The sequence below is a fragment of the Delphinapterus leucas genome, chromosome 13, assembly GCF_059928025.1.
Source record: "Delphinapterus leucas isolate spDelLeu-1000000601 "Yukka" chromosome 13, BTC_Dleu_Yukka2, whole genome shotgun sequence".
NCBI lineage: Eukaryota > Metazoa > Chordata > Mammalia > Artiodactyla > Monodontidae > Delphinapterus > Delphinapterus leucas.
Genome location: NC_143141.1, coordinates 87,635,068 through 87,651,893, shown reverse-complemented (window position 1 = coordinate 87,651,893; position 16,826 = coordinate 87,635,068). Strand labels below are relative to the sequence as shown.

General features: G+C 36.8%; 1 protein-coding gene across 2 annotated transcripts in view; it reads right to left on the bottom strand.

The window, feature by feature from the left end:
* Nucleotides 1–2,744: 2,744 nt before the first annotated feature.
* YWHAQ (tyrosine 3-monooxygenase/tryptophan 5-monooxygenase activation protein theta) overlaps nt 2,745–16,826 on the bottom strand; it is a 31,873-nt gene continuing 17,791 nt past the window's right edge. Inside the window, exons 3-7 of one of the 2 annotated variants that reach the window (XR_016395539.1) lie at nt 8,490–8,613; nt 6,338–6,501; nt 5,599–5,694; nt 4,278–4,392; nt 2,745–3,827 (exon numbers count right to left, since the gene is read on the bottom strand). Coding sequence is in view for 1 of the 2 variants with exons in the window: in XM_022554128.3 (XP_022409836.3) it covers nt 3,768–3,827; nt 5,599–5,694; nt 6,338–6,501; nt 8,490–8,613 (444 nt within the window). In the remaining variant the exon portion in view is untranslated. The remainder of the gene's footprint in view (nt 3,828–4,277; nt 4,393–5,598; nt 5,695–6,337; nt 6,502–8,489; nt 8,614–16,826) is intronic. The other variant, XM_022554128.3, reaches the window with a different exon arrangement.

Sequence of the window (16,826 nt, the reverse complement as noted above, 5' to 3'; positions counted from 1 at the left end):
AGTAAACAAGCTGAAGCACCCACAGCTGGCAACAGTGACACAGACATGAATTTGCTTTTGGCATCTGATTTCAAACTATAAGTCTGCCGCTTAATACACATTAATTTTGGGCAAATAACTTCATTATTTTTCTGATCAGATGTCCTATCAGTCAAGGGGAAATTAACTTGGCAGGGCAGCTGAGAGGATTAAATATGACTAAATGTGAATGTGTGTGCCTAATACATGACCAGGCACCAAAATGAATTCATTCAATGCTGGTTCCCTGTAACTAAAACAGAAGGGCCAGACCATTTATGGACATGCTCAAGATGTTCTAATTTTAAACTGAAGACGGTTCAGTCTCCAGCTTCTCCCCCTGGGTATTTATTATTACTTACTATTTATTATTACTCCCTTTAAAGCATCAAGTCTAAAGGCTTTTGTAAGTGAATTGTGGCTAACCAGTAAATGGCAAGTCTGCTGTGAACTGAATTTCATGATGGTCTGGGACTCATCTTCTGGTATTGACACCACAGGTTTCTTAAGCACCTGCTGAATGCATCAAAAACGTTATTGTGGGGGACTTCCCTGGTGGCGCAGTGGTTAAAAATCCGCCTGCCAGTGCAGGGGTCATGGGTTCGATCCCTGGTCCGGGTAGATCCCACATGCCCCGGAGCAACTAAGCCCATGCGCTGCAACTACTGAGCCTGCGCTCTAAAGCCGTGAGCCACAACTACTGAAGCCCACACACCTAGAGCCCGTGCTCCACAACAGAAGCCACCGCAATGAGAAGCCCACACACCGCAACAAAGAGTAGCCCCCGCTCGCCACAACTAGAGAAAGCCCACGCACAGCAACAAAGATCCAACACAGCCAAAAAAATAAATTAATTTAAAAAAAAATTAGTGGTTTCTGTTAAAAAAAAAACGTTATTGTGGCAGGCGGTTTATACTGGTACTTAATTGTGATGGCCTCAAAATTCAATGGTAATATATATGATATACAATGGTAACTCTCCTCTTGCAAAGCTGATGAAATACAAATTATACAAGGTAAGATGATATATGGCAGAATAAAACGTACAACGTAACTGTCTTAATCAGCTTAAAGTGAGTCTTCCTAAACATATCAGATGACACCTATCTATAACCAGTCCAAAGAAACTCAGGCTCATAATTTAACAAAAATTGTCACGTTTGTGCCTAAAATAGGCCCTCATATTTCTGAATGTTTGGCTCAACTCCACAAAAACAAAACACTCAGTCCAGTTAAATATAAGTGACTAGAATTCTGATCTCAAAATATTTTACTCTATTAGAATTTTTACACACTTTAAATGGGCTTCCTAGTGTTTGTCATGATTTTTTAAAAAACTAACAGTCTCTACTGATAAATATTTAAAGTTATACACATGACTGTAGTCTACCAATCCCGTCCAAAAAAACGTACTGTTCTTTCCCAATCTCGGGTCAAATAATCATGGCTGAATGTACTGTATGTTGGAAGAGAAATCCCTAATGTTTCTATTTTGGATAATCAGTGTTAGGATGCAATCCATCCTCCTGTTATTTTCAGTTATTAAAACCTAAATGACACTTTAAAGGGAAAACTGCCAATTAAAAAGTTCTAACTACAAAATAGGTTTAACATTTAAAATTTCTAAACTATCTCAGAAAGTAATTATAAAAGTTAGAAAGCTCAAACCTGGGTTTAAACCCTCCCTCTACCCCGACTGAGTTCTTAGCAGTATTCTATAAATATCCTCTACATCTAGTACAAGGAGGCCCCAAAATGAGAGTCAAAAAGAGATAATACCACAGGCTGGGCCCCCTTTTAAAGATGCTCACCTCTCCTAAAGCAAGGAGATAACCTGGGACTAATCTGCTCTTTAAGAAAGAAGGCTACTTTCATAACTCACCAAAGTAGTGTAGCCATTACTTTATTCAGTACTTACAACTTTGTTAGGACTGATAATTTTTTCTCCTAATTCACAATGTTCTTTCAATGTTTATCGAAATTTTAATTTAAAAAGCACTGTCTTACTGATTTAGATTTTGGCGGCCAGAGTTCTATTAATCTTATTTAAATGGATAATTTCTGCAAGTCCCCTTCAATTCTGTCTTTTCATTTCCCCTCAGAAAACAAATCAAGTGCAAACAAAACCTTGTTTCATAGTTACATTTTTAGGAGAAAAAGGATAATCCTACACAGCTTAATTTTTCAGATTATTTTCTGACTTTAAAATAAATTCTCAGGCCAATACTAAGACAGGCTAGTATAATAGCCATGGCAATATTATAAAACCCAAATTATTCTGAACTCACCAATGGTACAACTGAGTGTTTACAAAGAGAATTATCTGAAAACAAAACAAGGTACTCTTAAACTCTGACATTCTGTTTGAATATCCACTGAAACGTAATTCTAACACCAGCCAAAGCATTCACAATCACGTAATTTTTAACTTTTCTAGTTTTAAAATGTCCACTTTATTTCATTTAACAGTTAACTAATATCATTTACATCTAAGGAAGAGAGGGTCCACAAAACTGATCTAAGGTAAAACACTAACTCTTAAGAAATGGAGTCCAATTTTATACAGGTCCAGGCATCCCTAGACAAGTGTATCACAATGCAGAAAAATGGGTACCACTACTCCATTTTACATGAGATAAAAGGGAAGTATCAATAAACTTCAGAAAGTAGTAAATTCACCTGTCCCTTAAAATATGAGTATGTAATTGTTACAAAGCCATAGTAAATGGTTTATAAAATGTAATTTTATTTTATGTTACTCTGTTGTTACATAGGGCATAACATTTTCACAAGGCCTTTTTGGGACTACAGTCGATGATTATTAGCAACATACAATAGTGGTCCAACTCTCTAACAATCACTAGACAAACTGGACACCCTCTCACATGTGCACAAATCTGCATGGAAAAGTACTAAAGTTTTAGACTTGGACTTGTGTACTTTATTTCCCCTTTCTAGTGTATTAAGAAATGACATGCACTTTCATTTGCCAAAAGCAATGCTTGTATTCTGGCAGCAACATGCTACTTCTATTACATCGTAAAGTGAATACCAGAACTACAAAGGCAGGAGGTGTAAGTGAATTTTTATTGGGAAGGGAAGTTGTCAACTTAAACAGCAGCAAATGAAGAATGAATGAGGAAACTCCCTGTTGTCACAGATACGCAAGACCTCCATCATATATGATACAGGAGGCATCTTAATTTGTGACCTCCAGCCTCAAAATGTCAACTGCTTTTCCATTCAATCTAATACTTCTGGATTCCTACCAAAAAGGAATATATTAAGAGGATGGAAAAGTTGCTTTACTGAAAGAAAACCCCCGAAGAAAGAGTAAGGGAGGGAATGTAGAAATCAGGAAGTTATGCCGAACACTCTTTAAACTGTAATTAACTACATTTTCATATCTTCACAGTAATACAAAACACAGTCACTTGCAGAACTGGTTCAGATTACTTAAATACCAGATACATTTTTAGTCCTCTACGTAAGTGTTTGGAAGTTACTTATGTTTATATGAAATGAAGCTATTAATACTTTTCTACAGCAGTAACTGCACACCAGAAAGGCCAAGACAAACACAAATCAAGGAATGGAGTTTTCCCAAAGCTGCGGTGTGAAAAGACTATAAACAGTTGATTCCATACACATGAATGGGTTTCTTTGCTATAGGAAATCCAAATGGAATAAGGAATGGAGATGAGTAAAAAGGTTTCTTGAGGGGAAGAGGGATGACACCCTGGATACACTTAGTTCTCTGCCCCTTCTGCCGCATCACATTCTTCTCCTGCACTGTCTGACGTCCATAACTAGAAAAAAAAATCATATTAAGTTACTATTTCTAGATCAATTATTTCAAGTCTTATTATTATATCAGAATGTAATTCTTAGAGCAGTAAATTAAACAACAGAGATTATGACTAAGACTGGAAGTTATATTTCATCAACTCCTCCCAAAGTGTACCCCTGTATTCCTTTCACTGTGCATTTGCAAAATGACAAACACATATACGCTATTTGAGTACGTTTTCAAAGCTTACTATAATCTCAGATAAAAACAAGGTAACTAACATCCTTAGAATTTAATGCTCTCTCAATTTCTGGCAGCCCAATGCTCTTTTTAAAAGCACTACTAAAATATAATTTATGAGATTAATAAGGCCAAAACAAATTTTTTTGGGGGTGGGCAGGGACCATGGTCAAAGTCACCATTGCCAAGTACTTGAAGGGCTATCATATAGAATAAGAAGCAGGCTTACTTTGTATGCTGCAAAGAGTTAAACAGGAGTGAACGATGTTAAGTTACAGGGAAGCAGCATGTGTGCATGAAGATATGTAGATACGGTTCTTGAATTAGGTAGGATGTTAGTCTCTCTAATTTTCGGATGGAACAATGAAGTGAAAAAGGGAATAGTCAATACTTGTCGACTATGCATAATAATAGTTCACAAAATGGATTTCTATTAGACCAGCACCAAGACACTAGTGGCAATTTTAGCAAAGCTGAAGTCTTAACCTTTAAGTCATTATTAAGATACTAAAATAAAAACAAACAAATATCCCCAAAGAACTGTCTCTGGGAGAGAGAAAACAGAACTAGTTAAGATAGCTCCACGTGGGCTTCCCTGGTGGCGCAGTGGTTGAGAGTCTGCCTGCCAATGCAGGGGACACGGGTTCGTGCCCCGGTCCGGGAAGATCCCACATGCCGCGGAGCGGCTGGGCCCGTGAGCCATGGCTGCTGAGCCTGCGCGTCCGGAGCCTGTGCTCCGCAACGGGAGAGGCCACAACAGTGAGAGGCCCCCCCCCGCAAAAAAAAGATAGCTCCACGGTGTATCTGGAAAGAGGTCAATTGCTCAGTTTGTTTTTCTTCTATAGAAGCTATTTATGCTGATCATTTTTCTATTGTCACCTCACAACCAGAGGGATTTCTAATGGCTGGGAATGAACTGTCTTCATAATTTCTCTCTTCAGCGAAGTTGAACAGATAGGGCGCTAATGTTAAAATTTTTTTTATCTAGCAGAAGATAAAGCATCAAATCTGGGGGGGGGGCGAGAGAACTACATTTATATTAAAAGGTGTATTTCTTCCACATTTTGTCTAAGATTTTGACCTATCCAATTTACTTGAACCTACAAAAGAAGCTAAGTAAAGCTCAACCTGTATTTTTTTCACCATTATTTTTTCCTCCACCCCCTGTCTATACAAGAGGTAGGGAGAAAAACAAAAGAAAAAACAAATTAAAAAAGACAAACTTTCTATATTAACATAATTTATCAACATCTTCATACCGGTCAAATAAAGAGTCAATAATGTTAATATTATGAGTTCCTAAAATCTTAGTACTTTCTCAGGAAGGTCTGATAAAACGCCTATTCAACTTGAAAATCTGCCTACGAAGAACAGTTGTCCTATACAAAATACTAATACATATTTAATATTTTAATGTAATTTTTATATAATCATTTTCTAAGAGCAAGTGTAGCTCTAATATAGGTGCCCCAAAACACAGGGAGCCTGAATAAAATATTAATACTTTTGTTCCTGAAAAGGAAATAAAATTAAAAGTATGAAAAACTCACTGTTAGGTTGTCTCTAAGCAACTGCATGATGAGGGTGCTGTCTTTGTATGAGTCTTCATTCAGTGTGTCAAGCTCTGCAATGGCCTCATCAAAAGCCTGACAAATATTAATATCCACGGTAGACAATATTTACATCGACACAAACTGACACTCTAAAGTCACAAACCATTTTTATAAAATAGATGAACATCCACTTTATGTTCTATTATCACTTAAAACAAAACTCAATGAAATCACTGCCTCGGATTCTCAGCTTAAGAATTTTTGAGGATGACTAAAACTTATAAAGTTATACGTACTTAATCAGTAAACAAGCATTTCTTAGTTCTTTCACAGGACAGACAGCACAGTAGCTATGCCCAATATATTTTTTACAAATAAGAACTAGTATTTATTTGCAAAAGCCCCTTGGAACACTTCCATTTTGAAACACTTTGAGGAATGCAGAGATTCTACTGATCACACCTGGCAGGCATTACTTTCCAATCCTTTACATTTCTCTCATACTTTTTTGATTACTCTGACCAATATGCTCTTTAGACAGATCTTACTGCTTACAACCATAGCTGGGAGAGTAAGATCTTGAGAAGGACAGTGGTAGTGGTCACGATGGTAAGAAAAAGGAGATATCCAAATAAATGTAGAAATCATCCCTGGATATCCAAGTAAAATACCTAGAAATTAACATGCTTGCTATCTCAAATAACCTAAAGAGGGTATTTCTGGACACACATCTTACCGTTTTAGCCAGTGTGCAGGCAAGTTCTGGGTTATTAAGGATCTCATAGTAAAATACAGAAAAGTTAAGAGCCAGCCCCAGGCGGATTGGGTGTGTGGGTTGCATCTCTTTCTTGCTTATATCAAAAGCCTCTTGGTAAGCTCCTTGGGAATTATCTATCGTTTCTGTGAAGGGAAAAAAACGAAATAAAAAAGCATGGTACTGAAAATATCCACCCAGTATACAGTAATACCTTTAACCTATGCTACTAACTCGGTAGAGCCAGACTTCTCTCTGTAGCCTTCGTTTAAAACCACAGTAGCAAACCAAAAACATTATCCTGTACTGGGCTATTAAAAAACTAGTTTATTATGTTGCTTGTTTATAATCAGCTTAATATAAAAACCATGAGACAGTATATCAGGTTTTTCATCTCTGGGGCTAAAACACTCTTCTTCTTTCATGTCTTTTAATTTTATTACCTGAAAATGCAGCAATTAAAAACAATTTGATATATGTCAATAATATCTCAATAAAACTTAAAAAAAATCAGCTGCAATATCCCTTCCCACAATAATGGAAACATTTTACAAAGATCATCACCACCAAAATCTCTATTTTTGTGACTTATCTGTAGAAATAACACTGACCCTCGGTATCAACATGTATTATGTGAAAGGCAATATAAAAGCACCAGTATATAGATCAAAATCTGCTGACCGGAGTTTGATTACTGGCTTAATAAAAATGTCACCTTCCTGAACAAAATGTTCAGGAAGAACTACCAGCACTAATCTGATTATATCGTGTTTTGAAAAGGTTAGGTTTTCTGAATGAGGCCATTGGGCCCATTACAGCTCTAGAAGGACTGACCTAACAGAAATCAAGTTATCCCTTTAAAGCCCGAATATGTGCCTTTCCTTCTTCTTCAATGGCACATTCACTGATCTAAACATAGCTGGTATGGCCCTCACATTTAACTAAGGAGCTCTTGGTGTCCAGCACATAAGGAGGCATTACAATGAGAGTTCTAAAGCATCTCAGCATCTAGACTTTGTAAATACAGACTATTTACAAATCCCAGACTACTGGAGTGTTCTACGTATAGGACGGGAAAATCCCAATGAGCCAGAAAGGGTCAGATCAGATTAATGCTGGGGCTATGGCCCAATCTCCCAAAAATATCCCTTTGACTAGTTGACGTTTAAATGTTCAGTCCTGTGCAAATATCTGTCACATTCAATTTTGCTTATCATTATGGCAACAGAAATTATATATTGATAACACAACAGTTTAGTATACAGATTCTATTACAGCAAGGTACAGAAGTTTTCTCTTTATATCTTCAATTACACTGATTTTGGGGATGCTAAAACTGTCTCACTTTTAGTAACTCTCTGAGAGAGAGGAAGAGGAGGCTGTAATAACCATTTGTAGGGCATGCCCTTTTTGGATAGGGTAAAATGACAAACAAAATAATAAACTTATTGGAAATAAAATAAGGACTTAAGTGATACTTCTAACCAGACTTGCTTCTACCTAGACTAGCAGGCACATGCACAATATACTACCGTACACTCAGCTACCAATACTCCAGGAGACTGAGTTCACTGCTAATAAATTTACTTTGACTGTTTTACAATCAAGTTAGGAAATCAGGTTACTCTTTTCCCCATAGCTGTGTTTTCTGTGATAAATTATATACCAGCAATAAAACTCTCATCTGACCTCTCCTCCTCAGAAATCTGGTTATGTGTAATTAGTAGTCAATGTTATGATCCCTCAAAATAGGTAGTAATTAATAAATTAATATGTCAAGTAGAAAAAGTACAATGTCCTGTTTCTACTCCACATGTAATTTCCAGTTATCTTAAGTTTCAAGATACAAGATGCTGAAGACCATGTGACACAACAGAATCACCCAAAGCATATGCAAAGAACTCTGGGGCTAAAAATATGGTGAACCAAATTCTAAAGCCTAAAAGATTAAAAGCCTGTTTTTAATAGTATCTTATCAGGTTATAATCAGAGAGTTTATGAGTTTAATTTTTTATAAGGAGCACATAATGTAAAGTCATAACTGTTTTCATGTTTGAGAACGTAAGGTAACATTATAAATTTATCCTCCCTCTCTTTTATACTTTAGCTTTACCCATAAACCAAATACACTTACGTTTCCGATCATCACCACAAGCAACTTCAGCAAGGTACCGGAAGTAATCTCCCTTCATCTTCAGATAGAAGACCTTACTCTCTGGATTAGTTGCATTGGCTATTAAATACTTATCCAACAATTCCTGAAAGAAATAAGTTAAAACATTAGGTACTAGCAAAAATAACTGCCATAGTAACTCCACACCATACCACCCTGGACTGGAAACATGGCTAGAGAGCAGGGGTCGGGTGGTTGCCATTAGTTGAATGCTCTGGGGTCATAGCAAGTCATAATTTCTAATGGTAGAGCTATATCACATCAAACACTAATTAGAAAGAGCCTGTCTGTCCACTCATCCACTCACTGAAGCAAGCATTTCCTGATACCTGCTAGGTGCTAGGCACTGTATTTGACCAGAGGGGAAATAAGGTCCTTGCCCTCAAAGAGTTCACAGTCTAATAAAAGGTAAGTATACCGCTAACAGTACAGATATGTGAATAAGGGGCTATGGAAGCACAGAGAGGGAATGTCTAGCTTTGTTGGTGATGATCACTGTAAAGACAGGCTTCCCTGGGGAAGGGATATCTGCCTTGTCAAGAAGTAACAGAAGGAATGCAGCAGTTAGAAAACGAGGATGTGCAATTTTAGGGAGGGGAAATGAAATGTTTAAGACATCAAATATGAAGAAGAGTGTAATCACAGAGTAAGTCATCACGGCCCAGAGCAGGGCTACTCAGTGTCCTCTGCGATCAGCGCTCATCCAAAAAGAGGGTGAGTCTAGGGGTTGAGAGCAAGTGGCCTAAAAACTTACCTAGCAATGTGACAGTCATGTCTATCAAATACAACTATTTTTAATAATTGGGTTAGTATTTAAGTATGTCTTTTATCCCTCACTTCACACCAAGAAATGTCCACTTGATCCAATGAGCTAGTGCCTCTCAAACTGAGGTATTTGTACAAGGTGTGCCCAGGAGTATTAAAAAGTCACAAAAAATGAATATGATAGACGCCTTCTTGGATTATCAATTTTACTTGATGCTAAGTAATTTAAAAATCTTTTTGTAATAAGAAACATTATGGTGAATAAAATTTGGGGGGAGTAAAATCAACAAATAGATACTAAAGAAGTAGAATATGGTTTAGAAAATGTAGTTTTAACTCAAGAGCTTTCTTGCTGTTTATCTGAATAAAAAGAACCTAAACAAAATGCAATGATTATATGCATATTATTTTAAAGAAAATAAACAGAGAAACATTTTAAATCCTTAAATTTAATGAAAAATATGCTTAGGTTAAAAAAATATATTTTCAAAGGGTCTGAAGCTCGGGGGAAGTTAAACTTAGTATTACACTAAAATTACCTAATGAAGCCCCAGAAATTTATACGTTATAAAAGTGGCAAGTATCAAAAGTGTGGCTTACATCTGCAAAGCTGCTGAGCCAAGAAGGGAAGGAATAGATGGGCTACACCCAAATACTAAAGTCAAATGAAAATAAATGCTGCTTCTGCACCATCATACTCTTAAGTGGGAAAAGAACTGAAGGATCATGTTGTAAGAATTTCTCCTGCTCACCATCACCAGTACAATTATAATGGTTATTTATTAAAATAAACTTGAGGAAAACTCTTTCCCAGAATCTTACAAAATCATACTACTTTAAATTTTTCCTCTAATATCATTTTTACATATCATGGATGACTTCCAATTTTAAAACTATTTCTATGGAACACCTGAATTTAGGGGGTTTCTGGGGAGGAAGTGGGGGGCAATGGTGAGACAGCCACAAAAACGTTCACTAAGCTTCTAAACGTCAAACTGACTCAGTCATCTCTATCTTAAAAAAAAAAAAAATTTAAACAAGAGTCGATTCTGAGAAGCAGTATCAAATAATGCAAACACAGTATTATACTGCGGGAACCAACACCCCTGGCTTAAATCCAAACTAACGAACTACAATGTAAAATGAAGAGCCTCTCACTTTTCTTTTACTCGCAAGTAAGTCAGGCAGTTAATATGAGATCCCATAGAGGATCTCCAAAACAGTGCCAGCACCAGCTCTGGTAAAGACAGTATTTACAATTAAAAAAAAAAAAGCTACTTGGAACATTTAAGACCTAGTACTTTATGATTAAATGTGGCAGAAATGTGGTAGCAGGGGCTGAGAAAAGTCTGACTGACTAGAATGAGGACTTGGGGAGAGGAGAGGAATGTGATTCTAGCTCTCATCCCCCCTAAGTCACTTGAGCCAGATGTGGGAATGCTCATGAGGACTCTCTTATTGGCACACTGGCCTTCCAAGGATTTGGAAAGCTGCTTAACAGCTACTGCATCAGTTTACACAGCCACTTATAAGCTAACTGTAAACTTTTCCCTTCTAAAATTATTAACTTTGATCACTAGTTTGCATATAGCCATTACGTACGATTTACAGTGTTGGCTTTTATAAAGTGACTTGTGCATTACTTCCATCCTGGAGTTTCAGCCAGGTATCATGGTTCTTTGTCAGATGCCACTAGCTCTCTGTGAAGGAAACAACAGGTACAGAATAATTCTGTCTTTCCATGTGCTATCAGTAGTAGTGATGTAGATTTTAGCCCAATTAAAATACAATGGATTCTGCTTCATGTCTTACCAAAACGATTTACGGCTGTATCAGGTATTATATCAATACCAGTTATTAATTATTAATACCACATAGAATAAAGGCTATAAATACTTAAGGTACATAGAGCCTAGGTGCAAAATTTTTTGTTAAAAAAATTAAATTATAAAAAAGACTCTGGGCTTCCCTGGTGGGGCAGCGGTTGAGAGTCCACCTGCCGATGCAGGGGACGCAGGTTCGTGCCCCGGTCCGGGAAGATCCCACATGCCGCGGAACGGCTGGGCCCGTGAGCCATGGCCGCTGAGCCTGCGCGTCCGGAGCCTGTGCTCCGCAACGGGAGAGGCCACAACAGTGAGAAGCCCGCGTACAGCAAAAAAAAAAAAAAAAGACTCAATACAGGTCAGAGAGTAAAAACCAAAATGACAAGTGGCTCCCTGGAATAAGAAAATCTTCCCAGATAAGGTCATTGATAAGAAGTCAGGAGAGAGGAAGGGAATCCATTTTTAACATTAATGTAGTTAAAAGTTCCTCCACTAATTCCCCCTTTACATTATTCTTGTCAATTAAGCAGGAGATCCCCTTTGTAACGCTTCAACCAGCAAATTTTATGAACCTGGGAGGCTTGGAGAACTAAGATTGGGGCTCCCTTCAGTGTTGAGTGTTACCCGATTGAGAGGCAGAATGCAAGAAGTACATTCCTTTTTGAAAATCTGAGAGATCTGTGAAGAAGTCAGTGCACTTACTACCCAAAATTACAAGATGCACTAGTAACAAAACATTCTAGATGAAAGAAACTCAAATACAAGCAAAGTCAGAGGAAAACATATAAGGTATTATTATACAGGTCGTTTTCGGAGATGCTAAAGGACCTCAGAATAAGCTTAATCTCAGAAAAATAGGATGGGAATAACAATAAAAAGGATTACATCATAAAAGCAGTAAAGAACTATGCAAGAAATGAAATTGTGAGAAATAACAGTGATGTAAATTTAGTATAGTAATTATTCCTCTTCAACCCAAAACCTTAGAGAAACGGTTAGGAAGAATAACAAAACTCCAGTACTAACTCTGTCTCTAGGAGTGAATTATGTTTACATACAATAATCCTACCATCACTTCCATAGCTTTTCCAAGACAATTAATTTACCTTCAGTGGTAAGAGTCCGTGTGTGGCATTCAACAAACGAATACTTTTATCTTAAATTCATTCATAAGTGATTTGTTTTATAGACAAAATAAGCTGCTCTTCTTCCTCATTATATAGTTTATTCTTTATATACCAAACTGATTTTTTTTTCCAAACTGATTTTTTTTAAGAGAGCAGGTAACCGATGAAGAGCCTTGAAATACAAACAAAATAATCAACAGGAAACAAAAAATGTTCTAAGGATTTTCAATTTCCTATCAGCTTATTGAAATTCATTAAATAAAACATTATTAACATGTTCAATCTCTAACTTTATGGCACATATGCTAGTCACCATCTGTATATTTTTATCTGTTTAATCAGCACACATTACCATAAAAGATTACATTATTCATTCAACAAATATATGTGTTCAATATGTGCCACGCCCTATTCTAACCACTCTTCCATGTATTATTTACATATAAGAACCATTATGATAATTTTACAAGTGAATAAAATCACCTAGGAATCAAGAAACTTACACAAAGTCATATTATTAATTAAATGGGGCTAGAATCTGAAAATAAAGCTAGCATTCTTAGCACTACCCTATAAAACAATGGAGCATATCTATGAGAGATGAGGCTTTGGCCTTAAGTTATTTAATTAGTAAAGCAAACAAAAGAATTAATATAGGGACTTCCCTGGTGGCGCAGTGGTTGACAATCCGCCTGCCAATGCAGGGGACACAGATTCAAGCCCTGGTCCCGGAAGATCCCACATGCCATGGAGCAACTAAGCCCGTGCGCCACAACTACTGAGCCTGTGCTCTAGAGCCCGTGAGCCACAACTACTGAGCCCGTGTGCCACAACTACTGAAGCCCAGGCACCTAGAGTTCGTGCTCCGCAACAAGAGAAGCCACCGCGTTGAGAAGGCTGCGCACCTCAACAAAGAACAGCTCCCACTCACCACAACTAGAGAAAGCCTGCGCGCAGCAACGAGGACCCAATGCAGACATACATACATACATAAATTTATATTAAAAAAAGAATTAATATAGTACATAGGGTCACATAACTATTCAACAAATGGAACATTTATCTAATGGTAAGAGCTAAATTTTTCTAACATCCCAACTTCAAGTATTATATATAGTACAAAGAACCACTGACATGTAGGAAGAATAAAGTCTCTAGACAATAACTAACTCTTAATTAGGTTTTAACTCCAAGAGACCAAAATCAAAGAAAAATTCAATACTCAAGAAGGAAGCCATATTTCATCCAGAAAATTCTATTGCATTTTACAAACAGGCAGAAAGCATGGAGGAAGAAAACAGTCCAAGGCACAGAGCCCATGGCATAGGAAAAGGCACAACTGCACAAACAGGTAGAAAGTCACTGAAGACAGTAAAATCTTTTTAAAACAAAAAGAAATAAGTAGAAAAAAAAAAACTTTCCAAACCAGCAAAAGTACATTTTAAAAAGGAACCAAATTTCACAACTGAACCTCAGTGGAATGAATGCTGGACCAAACATCTGGTTCTAGATTCTCCATCTAGAGCAAGTTCCTTAGTTTAATTTCTTCTATAAAATAATCAAAATATTTTCTAGTTTTAATAATCTATGCTAATTCTAAGGTATTAAATCAAAGGAGCAACCTGTTAAGCAGAGCAACTTCTAGATGAAAATGTTTCCTTAATATTTTTCATTCACAAAATTCTGTATATTGTATGTTAAGTATTTAGCACAGTGCCTACCACAGAGTAAGACTCGTTATTTGTCAAATGAACATTAACCAATGACATGGCAACATACTGAAATGGATGCAACAGCAAGAGAATTTCACATGTATTATAGGGCTTAAGATGGCACAGGGCTTTTCTTGAATTATTTGTTTTTGTAATTCTTTATTTTTATCAAAGTAATAATGTACAACAGTTAATTAACTACCACTCTCAAATTTCTAAAAAAGGAAAAAAGAAATCTCCCCCATTCTGTTCTCACTGTTTCACTCCTTCAGCAATTTTTTTTTTGAAAAATCATGATCTCATACTGATATATCCAGAATTCAAATTCAACCTCACAGGATTCTTCTTCCCTTACTTGTATCTTCTTTTCACACACAATAAGACTCTGGTTTCCATTAAAATAATACATAATACTGTCCATCACCTAAAACTCAAAAGTGAAAAATAAAGTTTCTCTCCCTTCCTTGGATCCTGAGCCAGCCAGTTCTTCCCCTCCCAAGGTAACCATAATCACCAGTTTCTTGTATGTTCTTCCAGATATTTTAAACATTTAAAATCCACGTACGTTCCCCCTCCCTCATGTTAGCGTACTACATACATTGTTCTACACCTTGCCTTTTCCATGTAATAATCCCCGGAGACCATTCCATATTCATATGTTTATAACTGCCTCATGTTATAGAACACTGAACAGTACTATGTATGTCCACTGTATGGGCATACCATGATTATTTAGTTTCCTCTGATGAACATTTAAGTTGCTTCAAATCTGTTGATATTTCCAACAATGTGCCAAATGTACATTTGATCCTTGGAAGACAGATGTTTAACTGTCCTTCCTCGGGGCAATTTCAATTTACATCCCCATTAGCAATGTGTAAGTGTTCCAATTTCTCAACATCCTTCTGAACCCAAGGTACTATCATTTTTTATCTTTTCCAATTTAATAAAGAAAAACATCTTACTATGGTTTTATTTGCAGTTTTCTTTAAACAGTATGTTTATATCCTTTGCCATTTTCCCAGTGAGTTTTTTCCCTTACTGATATGTAGGGATATATGTTAATGATATTAGTCCATTTTCCAGATGTATCTCATATAACTTCATGTACTTAAAGATTCTGTCTGGGACTTCCCTGGTGGCACAGTGGTTAAGACTCCAAGCTCCCAATGCGGGGGACCCGGGTTCGATCCCTGGTCGGGGAACTAGATCCCATGTGCATGCCGCAACTAAGGCCCGGAGCAGCCAAGTAAATAAGTAAATTAAATAAATAAATATTAAACAATAAAGACTCTGCCTGGCAGTAAAACTGCATTTATTAATATTTTTCTGTTACATTAAATCAGATCTAATATTACCAACGTTTCTGACAAATGTGAGAAGCACAAGTTAATGTAACTATTCGATTTTAGCACAAATACACGAACAGAAGACTTTTAATTGAAATACAAGTCTGAATGTGTTTTTAGGTATTGTCTACCTCACCAGATGAAATAGTAACACATATTAAATGTTACCTGAATAGCAGTGTATCAGAGTAACACACACACACACACACACACACACACACACACACACACCTCTCTAACTCACTCTTGTATGGAGTATTTAAGAAATTTATGACTCTTCACCTTAAAATAGATGGGTAGAAACATGATTTCTGGTTGTGGCAATACCGTAAGACCAAGCAGACTTTCCCTTCTAAAAATAATCAAAAATGCTAAACAGAATAGAAGAAAAAATTACAGCAAAGCTCCAAAGGAAGGAAGGGGAGATATTCAAGTGCTAGATAGGAAGAGGAAATGAAGTTAGAGCAAAAAAGTAAAAACTTACAACACAATGACAGTGATGTGTAAGGGGTAAGGACCCTAGAAAAACTGTGTCTATCACTGCTGAGAAGTACCAAGAAAGCTATTTCCTGGGCTTTTGGGGGTGTGGGTGGATGTGGGTGTCGCCCCCCATGAAACACTGAAACCCAAACGCATGTTCTGTGCAGGTGCTCTTCAAATTTTTATTTCATACATGATGTGTGAGTCCACGAGCTGAAAATCTGTGTAAAAGTGGGCCGAGGCTTAGTGTGCCCAGCAGAAACAAATCATCAGAACCACTTCCATAATCCAAGGCACACACACACAAGTTCCACAGGAAAAACTACATCTGAATTTTTAAAAATAACAAAACTAATCAAGGGACAGATCCACCATGAGGGATCAGCAGACAAACAGATGGTTAGTACCCAAGAGCTTAAAAAGTGAAACACCGTGTAATAAAACATAAGTATATTAAAAATGTCTAAAGACTCTTTTAAAGAATCCTTTAAAGATATGTATTTTAATATTTATGGATTAAATGGATGACGCCCAGGACTGGCTTCAAAATAATGGGTGTGTGTGTGTTGGGGATATAAACAAAACAAAATTTACAATTGCTAGAGCAGGGTAACGGGTACATGGGGGGTTATTATAGCATTCTCTTTATTTTTGTTAAGTTTGAAAATTTTCTTGATTAAAACAACCCAAAACAGAAGTCCAGACAAAGAACAGGATACAGTGAATTAAGAAAAAGTAGCTTGGAGGTGGGGGAGAGAGCTTTTAGAATTAAATGAAAAAAAAAAAAAAAGTAAAACAGAAGGCATATTTGAGGAAACGCCACAGAACACAGAACTAACAAGATGAAACAAGTGTGGGTAAGTCAAAAGATGCAAGTAGAAAGAGATGTCTAAGATATGTCTAAGGTAATATGCAACAGGAATTCCAGGAGAAAACAGAAAGAATGAGGAAGAGACGTTATGTAGAGCTAATGGCTGAGATTCTCCCAGTTACGAATATAAATAATCTTCAAAGTGGAAAAGCACACTAAATCCCAAGCAAA